The sequence below is a fragment of the Patiria miniata genome, unplaced genomic scaffold, assembly GCF_015706575.1.
Source record: "Patiria miniata isolate m_02_andy unplaced genomic scaffold, ASM1570657v1 HiC_scaffold_25, whole genome shotgun sequence".
Classification (NCBI taxonomy): domain Eukaryota; kingdom Metazoa; phylum Echinodermata; class Asteroidea; order Valvatida; family Asterinidae; genus Patiria; species Patiria miniata.
Genome location: NW_024037064.1, coordinates 12,825,580 through 12,841,144, shown reverse-complemented (window position 1 = coordinate 12,841,144; position 15,565 = coordinate 12,825,580). Strand labels below are relative to the sequence as shown.

Genomic DNA, 15,565 nt, shown 5'->3' with positions numbered 1-15,565 from the left:
GGGAGTTGCTGAAAAAATTCTAAGGCCAAACCAAAGTCTACCCTGTTGGCGGCTACGCGGTTACGAAGGGGAGTGCAATGGAGCATGACGCATAGTACATGTAGGGCTGAGAATGTTTATTGAGGTCAACCAACCATGACCTCGTAGCCGGCTACGAGGTGGACAGATCGAGTGGCGGGGAATTCAGCAATTGTGCCGACGAACGGTTGGTAAGTAAAGCCTGTCATTGCCAGCACAAATGTGAATGTTCCATGATATTTTTTAAGGACTCACTTTGCCACTTTTGGCTTGCACTGGCCCCGGTACCAAGTTGCCGCTGAATGTGCCCAGGACGGTACTTGTGAATGAGTCGCCGTCGTAGACCGTCAGGAAGTCATAGGTACACTCTGTCTCAAACTCCTTGAATGTCAAAGTGATGGTCATGTTAGGATCCGGAGCTGAAAAGTAAAATATTCAAAAAGGTATAAAATAAATAGAATTATTATTATTATTATTAATCATTTCTGGTAATGAAACCAAGGATTCTTCAAAAGCGCCCTAGGCACTGTAGCTTGCAAGCCTGAAGAAACCTGTAGAGAGAAGACAATGAGAAGAAATTACAGTTTTAGAGGTGGGAGGAAAAGCCCAGAAGAATATTCTGGGGAAAACCCACGGAATCAGGCAGGGACTAAAAACCCAATCCACATCTTGGCCCAGGCGGGATTCGAACCCAGGTCACAGCGGTGGAAGGCGAGGAAAGTACCGCTACGCCAACCTGACTCCCTGAAATACATTAACCCTAACCGCCCTGAATCCTTCAAAATCCTCTTTGCCAAAGCGGAGGAATTTGGAGGCTTGAGGTTTCATTGCAAAAATGCGTTACTGATTCTGTAGGATGCACTTTGTCAAGGTCTTGGGCCAGACCTTGTTTTATTTTTGCTCAGCCGTGCATTTAGGCCTATGTTATACTTAAAATCATCCGCACTGCTCCAGGATGTCACTGGCCAAGCCCCAACATATTGACAGTGTTTGCCGGAGGATTTTGCAGGATTGAAGCAGTCACCCCTCCACGGACCATATTCAAGAAATAATGGAGGAATTAGCAGGATTGAGGCTATACGCTATTTTTCCATGAGGCCAATTGGAGGATTTTGCAGGATTGAGGCAACATCCTAGCAAGAAGGCCAAATGGTAGGTTTAATCAAAGGTGCATCTTCACCCATGTTTGCTGAGATTGAGTGTTTTTTCAGTTTGTTAACCCTAACTCCCTTGGCCTTTTTGCTAGGATGTAGCCTCAATCCTGCAAAATTCTCAAATTGGCCTCATGGAAAGTTAGCATATAGCCTCAATCCTGCAAATTCCTTATTTCTTGAATATGGTCCATAGAGGGGGTGACCACTGCCTGAATCCTGCAAAATCCTGCGGAAGTGACTGTCAATATGTTGAGGCTTGGCCAGTGACATCCTGGAGCAGTATGGAGGATTTCAAGCATAATCCAGGCCTATATTTATGCATGGCTGTGCAAAAACACCACAAGGTCCGGCCCAAGACCTTGACAAAGTGCATCCTACGAAATCAGTAACGCACTTTTGCCATGTAACCTCAATCCTCCAAATTCCTCCACTTTGGCGAGAGGATTTTGAAGGATTCAGGGCGGTTAGGGTTAATACTAAATACCGGTACCACATGTCAAGAGTCTAAGAAAAACGAAATCCATATATAATGTCTGCATTTGTGTGAATGTGATCTTTCCAAGTTTTCTTGTTATTTTCATATTTATTTTTGGTATTAAATAAAACCTACGATTCCTCAAAAGTCCCCTAGGCACTGCAGCTTGCAAGCCCAAAGAAACCCGTGGAGAGGAGACAATGAGAAGAAATTTCAGTTTTAGAGGTGGGAGGAAAACCCAAGAAGAATATTCAGGGGAAAACCCACGGATTCAGGCAGGGACTGAAAACCAACTCCGCATGTTTGGCCAGGGGGCATTCGAACCCGGGTCACAGTGGTGGAAGGCGAGGAAAATAGCACTACGCCAACCTGACTCCCCAAATAGCGCCCTCTCGTGTTTGCGAACAGAGCACAAGATATATCTAGGGCCGAGTTCAGGCGGTTTGTTCTTGACACGGGTATACATGTATTGTACTCGGGCTCAAAGGGCCAGAACATGACCCAGGAACACTGCACTCGGAACATGACCACATGCCACCTATCCGTCAAAAACAATATATACCCTTGACAAGAACAGACCGCCCGATCTCTGCCCAAGAGTCAAGATACTTTTACACAAATTAAAAATCTTTTCAATCCTTTAACTCTTTCGCTACGGGGAGCCGCTGACAGCGGCACATACTAATTGTACAGGTCGTACGGAGAGCCGCTGGCAGCGGCTCGGTTGCGTCGCTATGAATAAACAGGGTATCCCCATGACGTGGGCCATATCTACATAATTTATATCGTATAACCTCTGACCCTAGTTCAGGCCGCTGCCAGCGGCTCTCCGTCTGGCCGGGGTGCGCTGCAGGTTATTGTGAGCAGTTTGTTTACGGAGATACATTTAAAGATGGTGGCGCCCACATCGACGCTTGGCGGATTTTCAGCTTTTAATTACGTCCAGTTGGGACAAAAAAGGTAAATTTAATTCCGTAGCAAAAGAGTTAACCCTAACCACCCCAACTCCATCAAAATCCATTCCCAAATTTTGGTGGATTTGGGGACCTGGTCCCGAAAGCCTGGCATGACTAAATATTGATGGAGCATGATGGACTTGGGCCTAATGGCCTGAAGCAGTGCTAGAGGTATCCGATTGATTTTGCCTAGCTTCCTGTACTGCTGTTGTGATAAAAGCCATGTGTAGCAAGTCCATGAATGTCAACCAGTGTGTCAACGGTGGATTCCATTATGTCATGTACAGTTTCGTGTTGGACGCACAGTGATTGATGGATTTTGATGGAATTGGTCCAGTTTCTAGTAAAAGACACTACGGAGTTAGGGTTAATTAATATGATGTCAGAAACTAACAGTTGACCAGAAAATTATGTGTACCTTCTATAAGCCACTCGCAGTGGACATTTTCTTCGTAAAACCCTACTCCGTCCGTGACCGTTCCTTCCAGGTCTGTCAAGAGCGCCCTCCGGAGGCCAGAGCAGCCCGCAGACGTTGCTAAGCGACCACATCCGCATATAAACAGAAACACCGAAAGCACCAGGGTAGAGCACGCACAATCCATGATTATATTTGTGTTCTGAAAGAAAATTTCAAATAAATATTGAATTTACGCTTTCCTTACCCATGTAACCATCAGTGACTTTTGTTGACAAGGAACTTCCCCTCTTCCCTGCTGCTTACCATACGAGTTTGTCAATTTAGTATTGGCTGTCATCTTGTTCAAGTGAAGCCGAGATCTATACAAATGTACTACTCATGGGTGGTGTTAGCCCCATAAATGTGGCCTATTTACTGGACTGCCTCCGTAAACATAGGCCACACATCCACATGTACAAAAACGTGTCGACTTTGCCAAATTTTCACATTTAGGCTTACTTTGTAGGTTTTTTTTGCTTTTAGAAGCATTTTCACCCTCTATATAGGCTAATCAGAAAGTGCTGCCTTTTCCAGATGTCCATTTTTCGTGAAATTTCCAGATACATTTGCACACGTTTGCGTATCAAAATTTCAACATGAAATTTCACAAAAATTAGACATCTGAAAAAGGTAGCACTTTCTGATTAGCCTATATAGAGGGTGAGAATGCTTCTAAAGCAAAAAAAACCTACAAAGTAAGCCTTAATGTGAAAATCAAAATTTGGCAAAGTCGACACGTTTTTGTACATGTGGATGTGTGGCCTATGTTTACGGAGGCAGTCCAGTAAATAGGCCACATTTATGGGGCTAGGGTGGTGTGTACCATTACTGCACGGGGGAATTCCTTGCAAAAACATTGCTTCTACGTATATCTTGTTCAAGGTGTTTGTTTTTGCAAACAGATTTTTTTTATAAACATTTTATTGGTTAAAAACGAAAAAAGTGCATAGGGCTTGTACGGCCTATAACTATAAAACAATATGTTATTGTTAATAATACATTAAAACAAAGCTGTAGGCAAGTTATAAAATTACTAGTATTATAAAGCTACTTTTGATGTTCAGAATTTAATGAAAGTCTATAGACTATACAATATTTGTTGAAACTGAGTTGGCGACCATTGGCAGTTGCTTAAGCAAGTTGACCCTTCTTGACGCAATATATACATGTACATGTACATGCGCAATATATACATGGTATATGCAGCCTGGGAAAAAATTTCATACTCGATCGCCACTTTTTTCAATTAATTTTCAAGCGCCAAAAGCTACGTCCTTTATGGTTATTCCTCCACTTTCCCTCCTCTACTCTCACCCTCTCCTTTCCTTTACTTCTATTTATTAATCAGTCACTTACTTCATCGAGATTCGAACCACGGACTCTTGCTTGACACACGAGTCTCTTAACCGCTAGGCCGCGCACGATTGCTGTTGCCATGATGAATCCTTGGACGTATTTGAAGTAGCCATTGAAATAAACTAAATATTCATGAGAAAATAAATATTCATAATGACGTATTGCACTATCATTGGCCGGCTCATGCGACGTCATGGTTGTCGACGTCATGCGTTGCTGTTGACATGGTTGACTGGCTGTTCAACTTAGTTCTGCACGATGTGTGCATCCAAAATGTGCTCTAAAAACACATTTTGTCTATTTTTTTTCACCTTATTAACACAGCTTCCTGGATTCCTCTTGGTTGAAATCAAAAGGTGAGATGAATATTAATATGTTTGGCGGCAGATAAATTGACGATCAAGTATGGAATTTTTCCCGCAGCCTGCAGCCAACAAAATTAGTAAAAAATAGGTGTCCTAAGTAAGGATAACCAGATGAATGATGATGATCAACTTGATAAGAAAATTTTACAAAGTCATGAAAGTAAAACGTCTGTATTTATATTTCAGTTTCTCTTTGACAAATAACCCTATAACATGGCTCAGATTATTCGAAGCATGATGTAAGTATTGGAACAGTTATGGGAATTCCCGTTTTTTACCTAAATTAGTTGTAACATTACATTGACGCCATTTTGAATCAGCTGAAGCAACATGAACAATAAATTTTTCGTCGATTTTCTAATAAAAAATATCCTCCTACCTTCAACAATTACGAACGAATACTCCACAAATCCCACTGTAATTTATAAATGAGTTGTTCCTCTTTCCAGAAAGTCCATCATTTCGCCCGTTTGTTTGGCAAATTGGAAGAAACCGGCGCTCTAATTTCACCAGTTTTCGGTGCCTTGTTCTCAAAAAAATCCCTGGATTTCTCGTCGTCGCTAGATTGTTGACCCCAACATTTGCATAATCGATTGCATAGGGCGCCCTCTGTTGTTGTAAGTTACTATCACGAATATTAAAAGTAAAGAGCACAATAATTTTTATAAAATTAGTTAATTCAGTTACTTTAATAAAATAATTCATGGTTAAAATGTATACATAAGGAGACAAAGATCCTCCTTTCCCCAGCAACATGTGAAAGCATAATAACTTTCACAGATTATTTACTGACTCGAACTTTTCAGTTCTGTCATCGATCGACGACACAATACAGCTAGCTAGCTGTTTAATTTTAATGTTTTTCGAGATATGAATGACTGAATGTAAAAGGAATAAAATTGTTTGATTCCTACTCCAGTAAATAATTAAAGATCTCAGCTTAAAGATGTTTATGTGTTTTATGGAGACTGTACTTTACTACTTTTAGTGCCCAAAACTTCCCCATTCTAAAACGTTTTGCAATAAAATCAACCGAAATTTAACCAATAGAGGGCGTCCTTTCGGTTGCACGTTGTGAAAGTTTAGCTGGTAACCTTAAATGGTTGCACGCAACTCGCGTTCGAAATAAACGTTCGGGCTACCAGTTGCCATGTGAGGTCGTCCTTTTCTGCTTGGAATATTCGAAGGTAGTGCCGTTTCTGTCGATGCGAGATATAAAATCAGTTATTTTGCAAATATGTTCATGATTTTTAGGAGACTTAATCCAAGAGTTTAATCGACCATATTCCAAAGTACTATAATAACTGTAAATTTGGTTGATATGGAGAAGAATAAAGTCAAAAAGACAAAATTAAAATCTGTCGCTCTTCAAGTTTCAACATGTTCAATGTGCATGATGTGAATTTCGCATGATGTGACGTGTGTTTTTTTTTTATAATCGCAGTGGCTATTTATTGTTAATTTCGGCAGCCGTGCTGCGATTTCCAACTGCTATAAACCTATCAGTACCATGATTACGGAACCATAGGCTTAAATCTAATGTTAATGGACTTTTCCCTTTAAAAAAAAACTATGATTGATAAATAATAAAGACAGGAAAGAATGTTGCAAGGTGACGCTGCTTTTTCTACATATATCATCTCATTGAAGGCTAGCCATTGCAAAACTGATGATAAGACATGAATCTGGGACTGAGAAACATTTCCAATTTAGTTAGAAAATACTTTTTTTCCTACTTTGTACACTACCGCTGAAGTGGCGTCAGGTTGCAACATTCTTTCCTTGGAGATAACTAGGAACAGATGTTGCTACTTCATGCCACTTTTTTCTTCTCATAGCACTGCATTGCAGGTCACTGCAAAAAATGTAGCTTGAGAAACTCCAGCTCCGATGCTCATCAGGAATTTGACATTCTAAATGTCGAATTCCAGATGAACCAGACTCATTCAGAGTGTGCTGAACTTTATGCCCCTCCCCTTTTCAGAATCCACCAATCAGCATGCAGATCTTTGTGAAGACCCTGACGGGCAAGACCATTACGTTGGAGGTAGAGCCCTCCGACACCATCGAGAATGTCAAGGCCAAGATACAGGACAAAGAAGGTGAGTATGGCTCATGAAACCAGCACCCGATTTCATCAAACTCTTCGTAACTTACGATGCATCGCAGCGCTGCGACGCGTCGTATCCCTACGATGCGTCGCAGCTGCGACGCCTCCTGCGATCCATTTCACGAAACACGTCGTAAGTGCGACGCGTCGTATGTGTATTTATAGCACAGCTCGGTGACTGTTTTATGTATTTAGTCGGCGTACAGTAAATAGTCGTCTGATTTTCAACAAAGAGTCGTCGGATCTCAGCTTGAAATTTGTTAAAACGTAAAACAAAATGGCGGTCGTGCGATGCAATTTTGAAGGAAAACAAGCTCTCAGTGGACTGTGTAGCTACTTTGAAATTGCAACTCTAATATTCCGGTCTAGTTCATAATTATTCAATGAATTTTCAATTTACAACTTTACACACATTGCCTCGGTATTATAATCTCGTTAATGTAATTTTTATGGCATAAAACTGGCTAAGAAATGACTCTTCTTATTTTGCGACGACCACTAGACTTAACTTCGTCTTAACTTGCGACGTGTTTTAAGCCGTTGTCAAGGAACTTACGACGCATTCAACACATCGCAACTTTCGTGAAATGGAAGATACGACGCGTCGCGAGTTGCGATGTGTTACACGTCGTAACTCGAGTTGCGACGCGTCGCAGCGCTTCGTGAAATCGGGTGCAGAGCAGAAATGGAGGTACTTGTGATTGATTACAAGTCCATCAGATGTCAATTTCATCTTCTTCATGTCATCCACACGTAGGACCAAATTACTCCTAGAACTATGAGGCTCCACGTCGTGGAGCCTTGAAGCGTGCGCACATATGATCGAGCGATGATTTTCGGTTCGCTCGGAGCGCGCTGCGGGGGGTACGGTACAAGCGAAATGATAGTATGCGCATGCGTTACGTACAAGTGCTTGTACCTTCCCCCCGCGGCGCTCTCTGAGCGAACCGAAAATCATCGCTCGATCATATGCGTGCACGTTTCAAGTGTCAGGTTGCATCAGTGTGGAAAGGGCATATTTTTCATCATTTTAGCCAAAAAACCGACAAAATCCAGTGATGTTTGTTCTGTGCATATTTTGTGAGTATGTCATGAGGTTTAGTACGGAGTTTGGGGGCAAACTGTGCAGCGGTTCTGTGGGAAATTTCTGCATTTTGATGGATGTTTTTGTACTTAATTAGTGTTTTGTGCTGAAAACAATTTTGCGGGGTTCTTAATCTATGAGGCTCCACATAGTTCTAGGAGTAGGACCAAGTCAAAGTCAGGTCACAAAACCTCACAGGAATAAATAATGTTGTTACAGGAATTAATAACAGACATTTTTCGTCTCATTAAGACAGCTGAACAACTTTTGAATATTTAACAATTGTTGACTGATGTTTTGTGGGATATGTCGTTTTGTACACCCGAGGGGCGCATCTACATGTATGTGCCCCGAGGGTGTTCAAGACGTCATATCCCACGTCACAGCAGTCAACAATTGTTTTGTTATACCTCCGTCTAGGATTCTTTGGATTTTGATGTTAAAATCACGAAAACAAACAGCGGTAAACACAACAAACATGACAATCGTACGTCAACTCACATGCATGTCGCGTGCTCGAAACAGAATGATCGTCTGCTAGTTCACTGCTCCCACTCATGTGTGGAAACATGGTGAAAGCATGAGTACCAACGATAGAAGTGTTTCACACCGTACTTAACGCATATGTTCCAAGTCATGGCACACTCCCTGTGGGATATCACGCACGAGATCATGCCATGACTTTTTACAAACTTAACATGTGTTCTAGTCTAATGAAAATATAGTAATATCCCTAACTCCCTAGGCCTTTTTGCTAGGATGAAGCCTCAATCCTGCAAAATCCTCCAATTGGCCTCATGAAAAAATAGCATATACATGTAGCCTCAATCCTGCAAATTCCTCCACTATTTCTTGAATATGGTTCGTGGAGGGATGACCACTGCCTGAATCCTGCAAAATCCTCCGGCTATGTCTGTCAATAGGCTGAGGCAGAGGCAGTGACATCCTGAAGCAGTGCGGAGGATGTTAAGTATAATCAATGACTAAATTTATGCACGGCTGAGCATTAACAACACAAGGTCCGGCCCAAGACCTTGACACAGTGCGTACTCTGAAATCAGCAACGCACTTTGGCCATGTAACCTCAATCCTGCAAATTCCTCCAATTTGCAAAAAGGATTTTGGAGGATTCAGGGCGGTTAGGGTTAATGGTCTCTAGATTGACTTGTGATTCACTTGTGATGTAATTGTGACTCAGGCAGCTTTAAAGCTATAGTCCATCATTTGCAGCTATACAAAAAGTAACTGACGTAATTATTGTTGAAAACCGTGCTTGGTTGAAAGATAGTGAGGGAACTAAACTCCCTGTGAAATTTTTGGGGAAGCTGTCATTTTGAAGAAATCAAGGAAAGAAGGCCTTTCCAACGGTGCGTCTTAAGATGCACCGTAGGAAATTTCTGTTAGTAGTTGTTTTTTTTATTCGACGAAGCGCATGCAAGCATTGGCACTATGCACACGCGCGTGCGGTTGCTATATTTCGTCGGATCGGTGCGCGACGACATCGCGTAGCTGCAATCGGCTCAGTGAGAACGTGTCGGGGACGCTGAATTCAGGGCCAATTCAAAACATGATTCAGCAACTTTTGATATGAAATCGGGTCCTACATGTAGAATGCTGTTTTTCTCGGAATATATAGCTGAAGTTGAGCTGAAACGTCATCAGGTTAGTTGTTTAGCACCCTTCTTCAGATTTTTAGTACGTTTGTTGCTTCAAACGAACAAAATGCCCAAGTTACAAATGATGGGCTATACCTTTAAATCCAGGGATCCCTCCATACCGATTTGCCAATGATATGGAGCCGGTCTTATGATTGCAGGTATTCCTCCGGACCAGCAGAGGTTGATCTTTGCCGGCAAGCAGCTCGAGGATGGACGCACACTGTCAGACTACAACATCCAAAAAGGTATCGGAGTAGTATCTTGATTATAAAGAAATTGGTTAGAGCACGATTTAAACTTGCGACCTCCGGATTACCAATAACCCGGAGGGTTTTGTAGTGTTTGTTGGGGCTGTGGTCCAATGGTAACAGTGTTTGACTTTTGTGCCGTGGTATATGGGTTCGAATCCTGACGGGAACGTGGTCCTTGTGCTCTTAAGCAAGGCACTTTACCATTATCGCTTCATTCTTTGGATGGGACGTACATGTAAAGCCGTAGGTCCCGTGTGTTGTGTAATGCACGTTAAAGAACCCAGTAACACTTACTGCCAAGAGAAGGGGTTTGCCCCGGTGTTTCTGAAAGTGGCAGCAATATGCGCCGCTGCAGCTTGTAAACCCTTAACAAAGGTGCTACATAATGGTCTCTTATTTCTCATAAACTTCACTAACCTGTCTTTAAGAACATAGACAGAATTACCAGTGCCTTGAGTACCTAATTTTAGGTAGATGCGTGTGCTATATAAGACTCCGGTAAGACTTCGGTATTGTTATCCATACTCCCAAGAAGATTACCTCAAGGATTTTAGAGTGTGGGTGCTAACTCTATGGGCAACATCTGAAGGGTTTAAAAGTTCAAAAGACTACATGTAGGAGAGTTTTAAGGGGATCGAAGCGAACTCTGCAATATCAGCCGACATTTGAAGGAAAAAAAGTAGGGGGATAAAAAACGCGTCAAACGGGTGGCATGGGAGCCTTGTGTGTAAAGCGCTCGCCTCTCACCAAGGTGACCACGGTTGCAATCCTGGCCGCGGATCGCGTGTGAGTAGAGTTGTGCGTTGGTTCTCTCCTGTTTCACGAGGGTTTTTCTCCGGGCCCTCCGGTTTTCCTCCCTCCGGAAAAATCAAACACTTTCGATCTCAGGCTGTGCTCCGTGGTCATATATGGGTCGATGTGGCCGGCAGCCATAGGCGCCTTTACGTGCCAGCGGCCCGACCACGTTGTAGCCGCGTCCTTCGCAATTCAGCATACCAGCTGCGAGTAAGGATGATTAGCCTCCCAAATTATTGGCTGTTTCGGCACTTTTGCCGAAACAGCCTTTGTTTTCGTTAAGATTTTTTTTTTTTTCTTTTTTTTTTTTTTTCTTTTTCAGTCATTTTGCCCATAGCATTTGTACACGTTTTTTTTGTCACCGGCACTTTGGGCACTAAAATCAATCCGATTGACTTTATACTTGGCACACACTTAGACCAGCATCTGAAGTTGTGTGCCGAACATTGACGTCATCGTGACGTCATCGACTAATTTATTATAGAATTTTGAATATTTAATTTTTCCCATAGACTTTGTACACAGAAATCGAAAAAAAATTGTCGATTTTCAAAGGGCATTTTTGACTCTTTGCGAGTAATTCATTTGCACCAATCTTTGTCCAAGCAAAGACCCTAATTCAAACAACATTGTGTAATGATGACGTCATGATGACGTCATCCGGTGTGTATTTATAGGCAATTAAATTGTGACACTTTTAATATTTAAAAATGCATAAGAAATCAACCGTACGCGTCCGCAGCATTCTGTTACCGGCAAGTGGTAGAGTAGGTTAAGGTCTTTATTTCATTCAGTGTGCGTGAAATCACGTGACCCTTGCTTCCGGTCGAAAAAGGCCAAAACCGGAAGTGGCTTATTATTTGAAAATGGTAATAGATATGAACTTGCTTTTAAGGGTGTTAGTCTCTTGGCTGAAAGTATTCTTCAAATCATCTACCAATGACGTCATGCAATCTTCGAGCGCCATCTAGCGACAGGTTGAAAATTTGCAAAAATGTATTTTGAATAGATGTCTGTGGCGAAGTTTGTCGGAATCGCCTAAATATTGGTGTATATGATGACCTTGACCCACTTAAGACGTGTGCAAAGTTTTAGGCGAATGACGTCATCAGACCGGAAGTTATAATAAAAAGACCCTTTTTCATTTGAAAATTCCTGAAAAATCAGCCATGGCAGTTTTTATGTTAGTTTTTACTTTAATTGTCGATTTAAGGGTAGGTCTAACACATTTCAAAGCTTCAAGGCAATAAGCGAACTCGGACATGCCCTGCGCACGCTTAAAACTCCAGGTTGACAATACATCTGCTCTAAAACATGCACAGAACGTCTATATGTACATACACGTACAGTACGTTACGCACATACTGTACATGTACATCGTACATGTAATGTCAGTCAGCCTGCAGAGCACGTGTTGCCGAGGTCAAATCCTGTCCACATCATATCACAGTGACCGTTTTAGCCGATTTTCGGCTAACTTTGACAGATTTTATGTTCGTGCATGCGCATAGTCAGGGACGTATAATAAAAAATCATAATGCCGAAAAGCCCTATGTTACGTATTTAAAGGTGCAGTTTTTCTGCAGTGGGATTTTCCACAAGTCTTTTCCTATACAACACTGATATCTTACTGAGTAGTTCTGAACTACGAGAATTACTATGAACGAGAATTACTATCAGAAGGAAAGAGAAATCATATTTTTTTCGCGCTGTCATTCAATTGAACATATTCCTAAGGGTCAGAATATCAAGTAATATTTCATGAAAAATGTTTCAGTTCAAAGGCATATTACAAATTTAAAGGTGCAATGTTTCTGCAGTGGGATTTTGTTTTTAGCCCGTTAACTTTGTACACGTGTTAGCCCATTGACTTTGTACACGTTTTCAAGCCACCATTTCTATAACTTGGCGATCTAGAATCGTCATCAATGTTACAGCCAAGGAAGACCCTCATACAAAAATTATGCCAAGACTATGACGTCATGATGACGTCATCACCTAATTTTTTTTATTGATTTTTGAAAATTTACGTGCATATTATGAAGTCCTATATCTACAGAACTGTAAGTCTGATTGGGTTGAAACTTGGTATGTGGCTAGACCGGGATGTGTTATAGGTAGAAAAAAAATAGGTGGTCGAGACCTGAACATGATTTTTGCGGGAATTGATAGAATTATCGAGGGTCTTCATTTTTTAAATATGTGCAAATAAATCACGTGACCCTTTCTTCTGGTTGAAACCGGAAGGGCTTTGTAATTTAAATTTGGTGAAAGACGCGAACTTGCTTTCAACGATGTTTGCTCTGGCTAAGTTGTTCTTTACCATAATATTAAAGTAATAGATGAAACTTTATGTGATGTCATCATGACGTCATCACGTGACATGTGACGTCATAATCCAAAGCCCTATGCGAATGGAATCACATATTACATTTATATGCCACCATTTATTATAAACAGAACTACACATCCTTCGTTGATGGAACACATGTCACATGTCACAAAAAGCTACCGAAACAGCCCTATGTTTGTCCACAAACATATGTCTAGTTATTATTATTATTGCACCACTTTTTGGGCAAGCACCATTCCAGAAACAGGAATAAACAATTTGTATTTCCTGTTTTAGAATCGACCCTCCATCTTGTGTTGCGTCTGCGAGGTGGGATCATTGAGCCCAGCTTGAAGATCCTGGCAAGCAAGTACAACTGCGATAAGATGATCTGCCGCAAGTAAGTCCTCCGGATTTTGTGTTCAAATCAAGACAAGGCAACTAGATAACGGTTCACTTTTTAAACCTCGGTCACTGTTTATGACGACTCACTATCACTGAGGAAACTTGTCCATTATAGAGCATCATGAGGATTTGCCTCGCTTAGGGGAGGCAGCTTCTTCGTCCGTTGGCCACTTTGCAGGCAAGTCACCCGCTTTTCGAGTGATCAACCGTAGCAGCCTAATTTGCACGAGCAACTCATGAACACACACATACGTATTTTCCGCTTTTTAAAGCACAATGTACAGCAGTGATAATACAACTAGGTCTGCCCCGAATATATTAAGTCATTGCCAACCATATATTTGAATGGCTTTTTCCGGTTTAAATTTTCAAAAAAACAAAAAACAAACTATGCACATACGCACGCGACTGTGATGTTATTTTATTGTAAAGTTGCGGCGCCTTATTGTGCAACTTTTTACTGGCGCTTTCGAATGTCTGAATATTCGGTCAAATGCAATTTTGAATTGCAGCATGCAGTACTGTATGTATAGAATGTTCATAAATTTGTGCCATATTGCAAACACTGGGAGTAAGCTGTTCAAAAACACACATAACTTAGTGTATGGTGTATGGGGCATTCGCTAGAGAGATCACAGCTTGCTGAAAAACAAGTGCGAGTGCACAATCAGCTCTGGTCATGGTGCAAGAAGTCTTGCATGAAATGGATCAAACAATCCCTGCCAGAGCTTAAAAATGTGACACCGGAAAATGCGACACCAGTGGCACATATGGAAGATCATACTTTCTGTCAATTTTCTGGACAGACATTCGAAAGACATTCGAAAGCGCCGGTAAAAAGTTGCACAATAAAGCGCCGCAACTTTACAATAAAATAACATCACAGGCTGACCACCAAGTGACATGCTCCTGCCAGAGCTTAAAAAGGAGTTCAACCAAATACATGTAAGCCTCTTACCTTCTCATCCCCTTAATCAGGTGCTACGCTCGCCTGCACCCCCGCGCCACCAACTGTCGCAAGAAGAAATGTGGCCACTCCAACAACCTCCGCCCCAAGAAGAAGCTGAAGTAAGCTGCTCGTCGACCTCTTTCTCGGACACCGGAGCACAGACCCTCACGTTTCATTGTCACAACTTCAACGCAGCTAATCTCAATGTTTCCTACAACTTTAGAATATGCTTCAATGCACATGTACTCAAAAACAAAATCATCATGAAAGCCAGATGACATAGTTTTTTTAATGAAATCATTTTTTTGTCATGGCTAGTTGGAACATGAAAAAGGCTAACAGTAACCTCAAAGGTTAACTGTAACCTCAAAAGGTTACCTGTAACCTCAAAAGGTTAACTGTAACTTCAAAAGGTTAACTGTAACCTCAAACTTGAGGTATGGATTGTGAAATACATGTTTAACAGACTGGTAAATAAATTCAAAGGCGTGGAATAAACAAACTGCTGAGTATCTTGTACTGTTTCTTTTGGGTCTGTCTGCTGGTTTTGAGAAAACAAAAGAAAGTGTTTACACTGTTAGATTACACTTATCCATGATGAATTTCATTCAATTTGATTGATGTGTATTGAGTTATTCACATTGAGTGTGAACCTAGTGTTAGTGATACCATCATCATGACATCGGATTGAACACCTTTATAACAAGGTTCTCCAGACTTAACAAATTACCTTTAATTGTATAATCGGTAATAAAAAACAAAGGAAAAAAAAGAAGACTTTGGACATAACATTTTCGTGTTATAAGCAGGATGTTGTATTAACAGTGCTCTTATCAAATCTACAGGTTGCAAAATTGCAATTTTGCAGTTTCAGTTGGTGCATTACACGGGCATGCAACTGGGAAATTCAAATTCAAATTTTTTCAACAATTCAAACTTTTCCCAGACTTTGTACAGCGTTTTTCTATTTCAATGGCACACATAAAAAAGTAAAAAAAGAGGAAATCAGCTGATCCGAGGAAATGTGGCATGCCTGATTACACACCCGAAAACTGGTAACGTGGAACACTGAATGACATGGTTATTGGCAAATATTAAGTATTTTCAACGTCATGCAGTATGCTGCATCTGAAAGTATCTTTTTGGCAGCAGACAGCAGCAAGGGCGGATCCAGAACACAATTTTCGGGGGGGCCAAAAA

At 41.3% G+C, this 15,565-nt stretch overlaps 2 protein-coding genes across 4 annotated transcripts in view; one reads left to right on the top strand and one right to left on the bottom strand.

The window, feature by feature from the left end:
- The window catches only part of LOC119733067 (multiple epidermal growth factor-like domains protein 8), a 58,992-nt gene extending 53,712 nt beyond the window's left edge, over positions 1–5,280 (bottom strand). The window contains exons 1-3 of the mRNA XM_038206648.1: positions 5,161–5,280; positions 3,022–3,220; positions 274–437 (exon numbers count right to left, since the gene is read on the bottom strand). Coding sequence (XP_038062576.1) covers positions 274–437; positions 3,022–3,205 — 348 coding nt within the window. The 5' untranslated portion in view covers positions 3,206–3,220; positions 5,161–5,280. The remainder of the gene's footprint in view (positions 1–273; positions 438–3,021; positions 3,221–5,160) is intronic.
- A 131-nt stretch (positions 5,281–5,411) lies between these two features.
- LOC119732929 (ubiquitin-60S ribosomal protein L40) lies at positions 5,412–14,867 on the top strand. 3 transcript variants are annotated; one of them, XM_038206509.1, is made up of 5 exons: positions 5,412–5,424; positions 6,766–6,883; positions 9,792–9,878; positions 13,309–13,411; positions 14,395–14,867. In XM_038206509.1, exons 2-5 carry the CDS (start codon positions 6,781–6,783, stop codon positions 14,486–14,488), a joined length of 387 nt encoding a protein of 128 aa, XP_038062437.1. In that variant the 5' UTR covers positions 5,412–5,424; positions 6,766–6,780; the 3' UTR covers positions 14,489–14,867. The 3 variants fall into 3 exon arrangements, with proteins under 3 accessions (XP_038062437.1, XP_038062435.1, XP_038062436.1); XM_038206507.1 differs by lacking the exon at positions 5,412–5,424 and adding an exon at positions 5,915–5,968; XM_038206508.1 differs by lacking the exon at positions 5,412–5,424 and adding an exon at positions 5,947–5,971.
- The last annotated feature ends 698 nt before the right edge of the window (positions 14,868–15,565 follow it).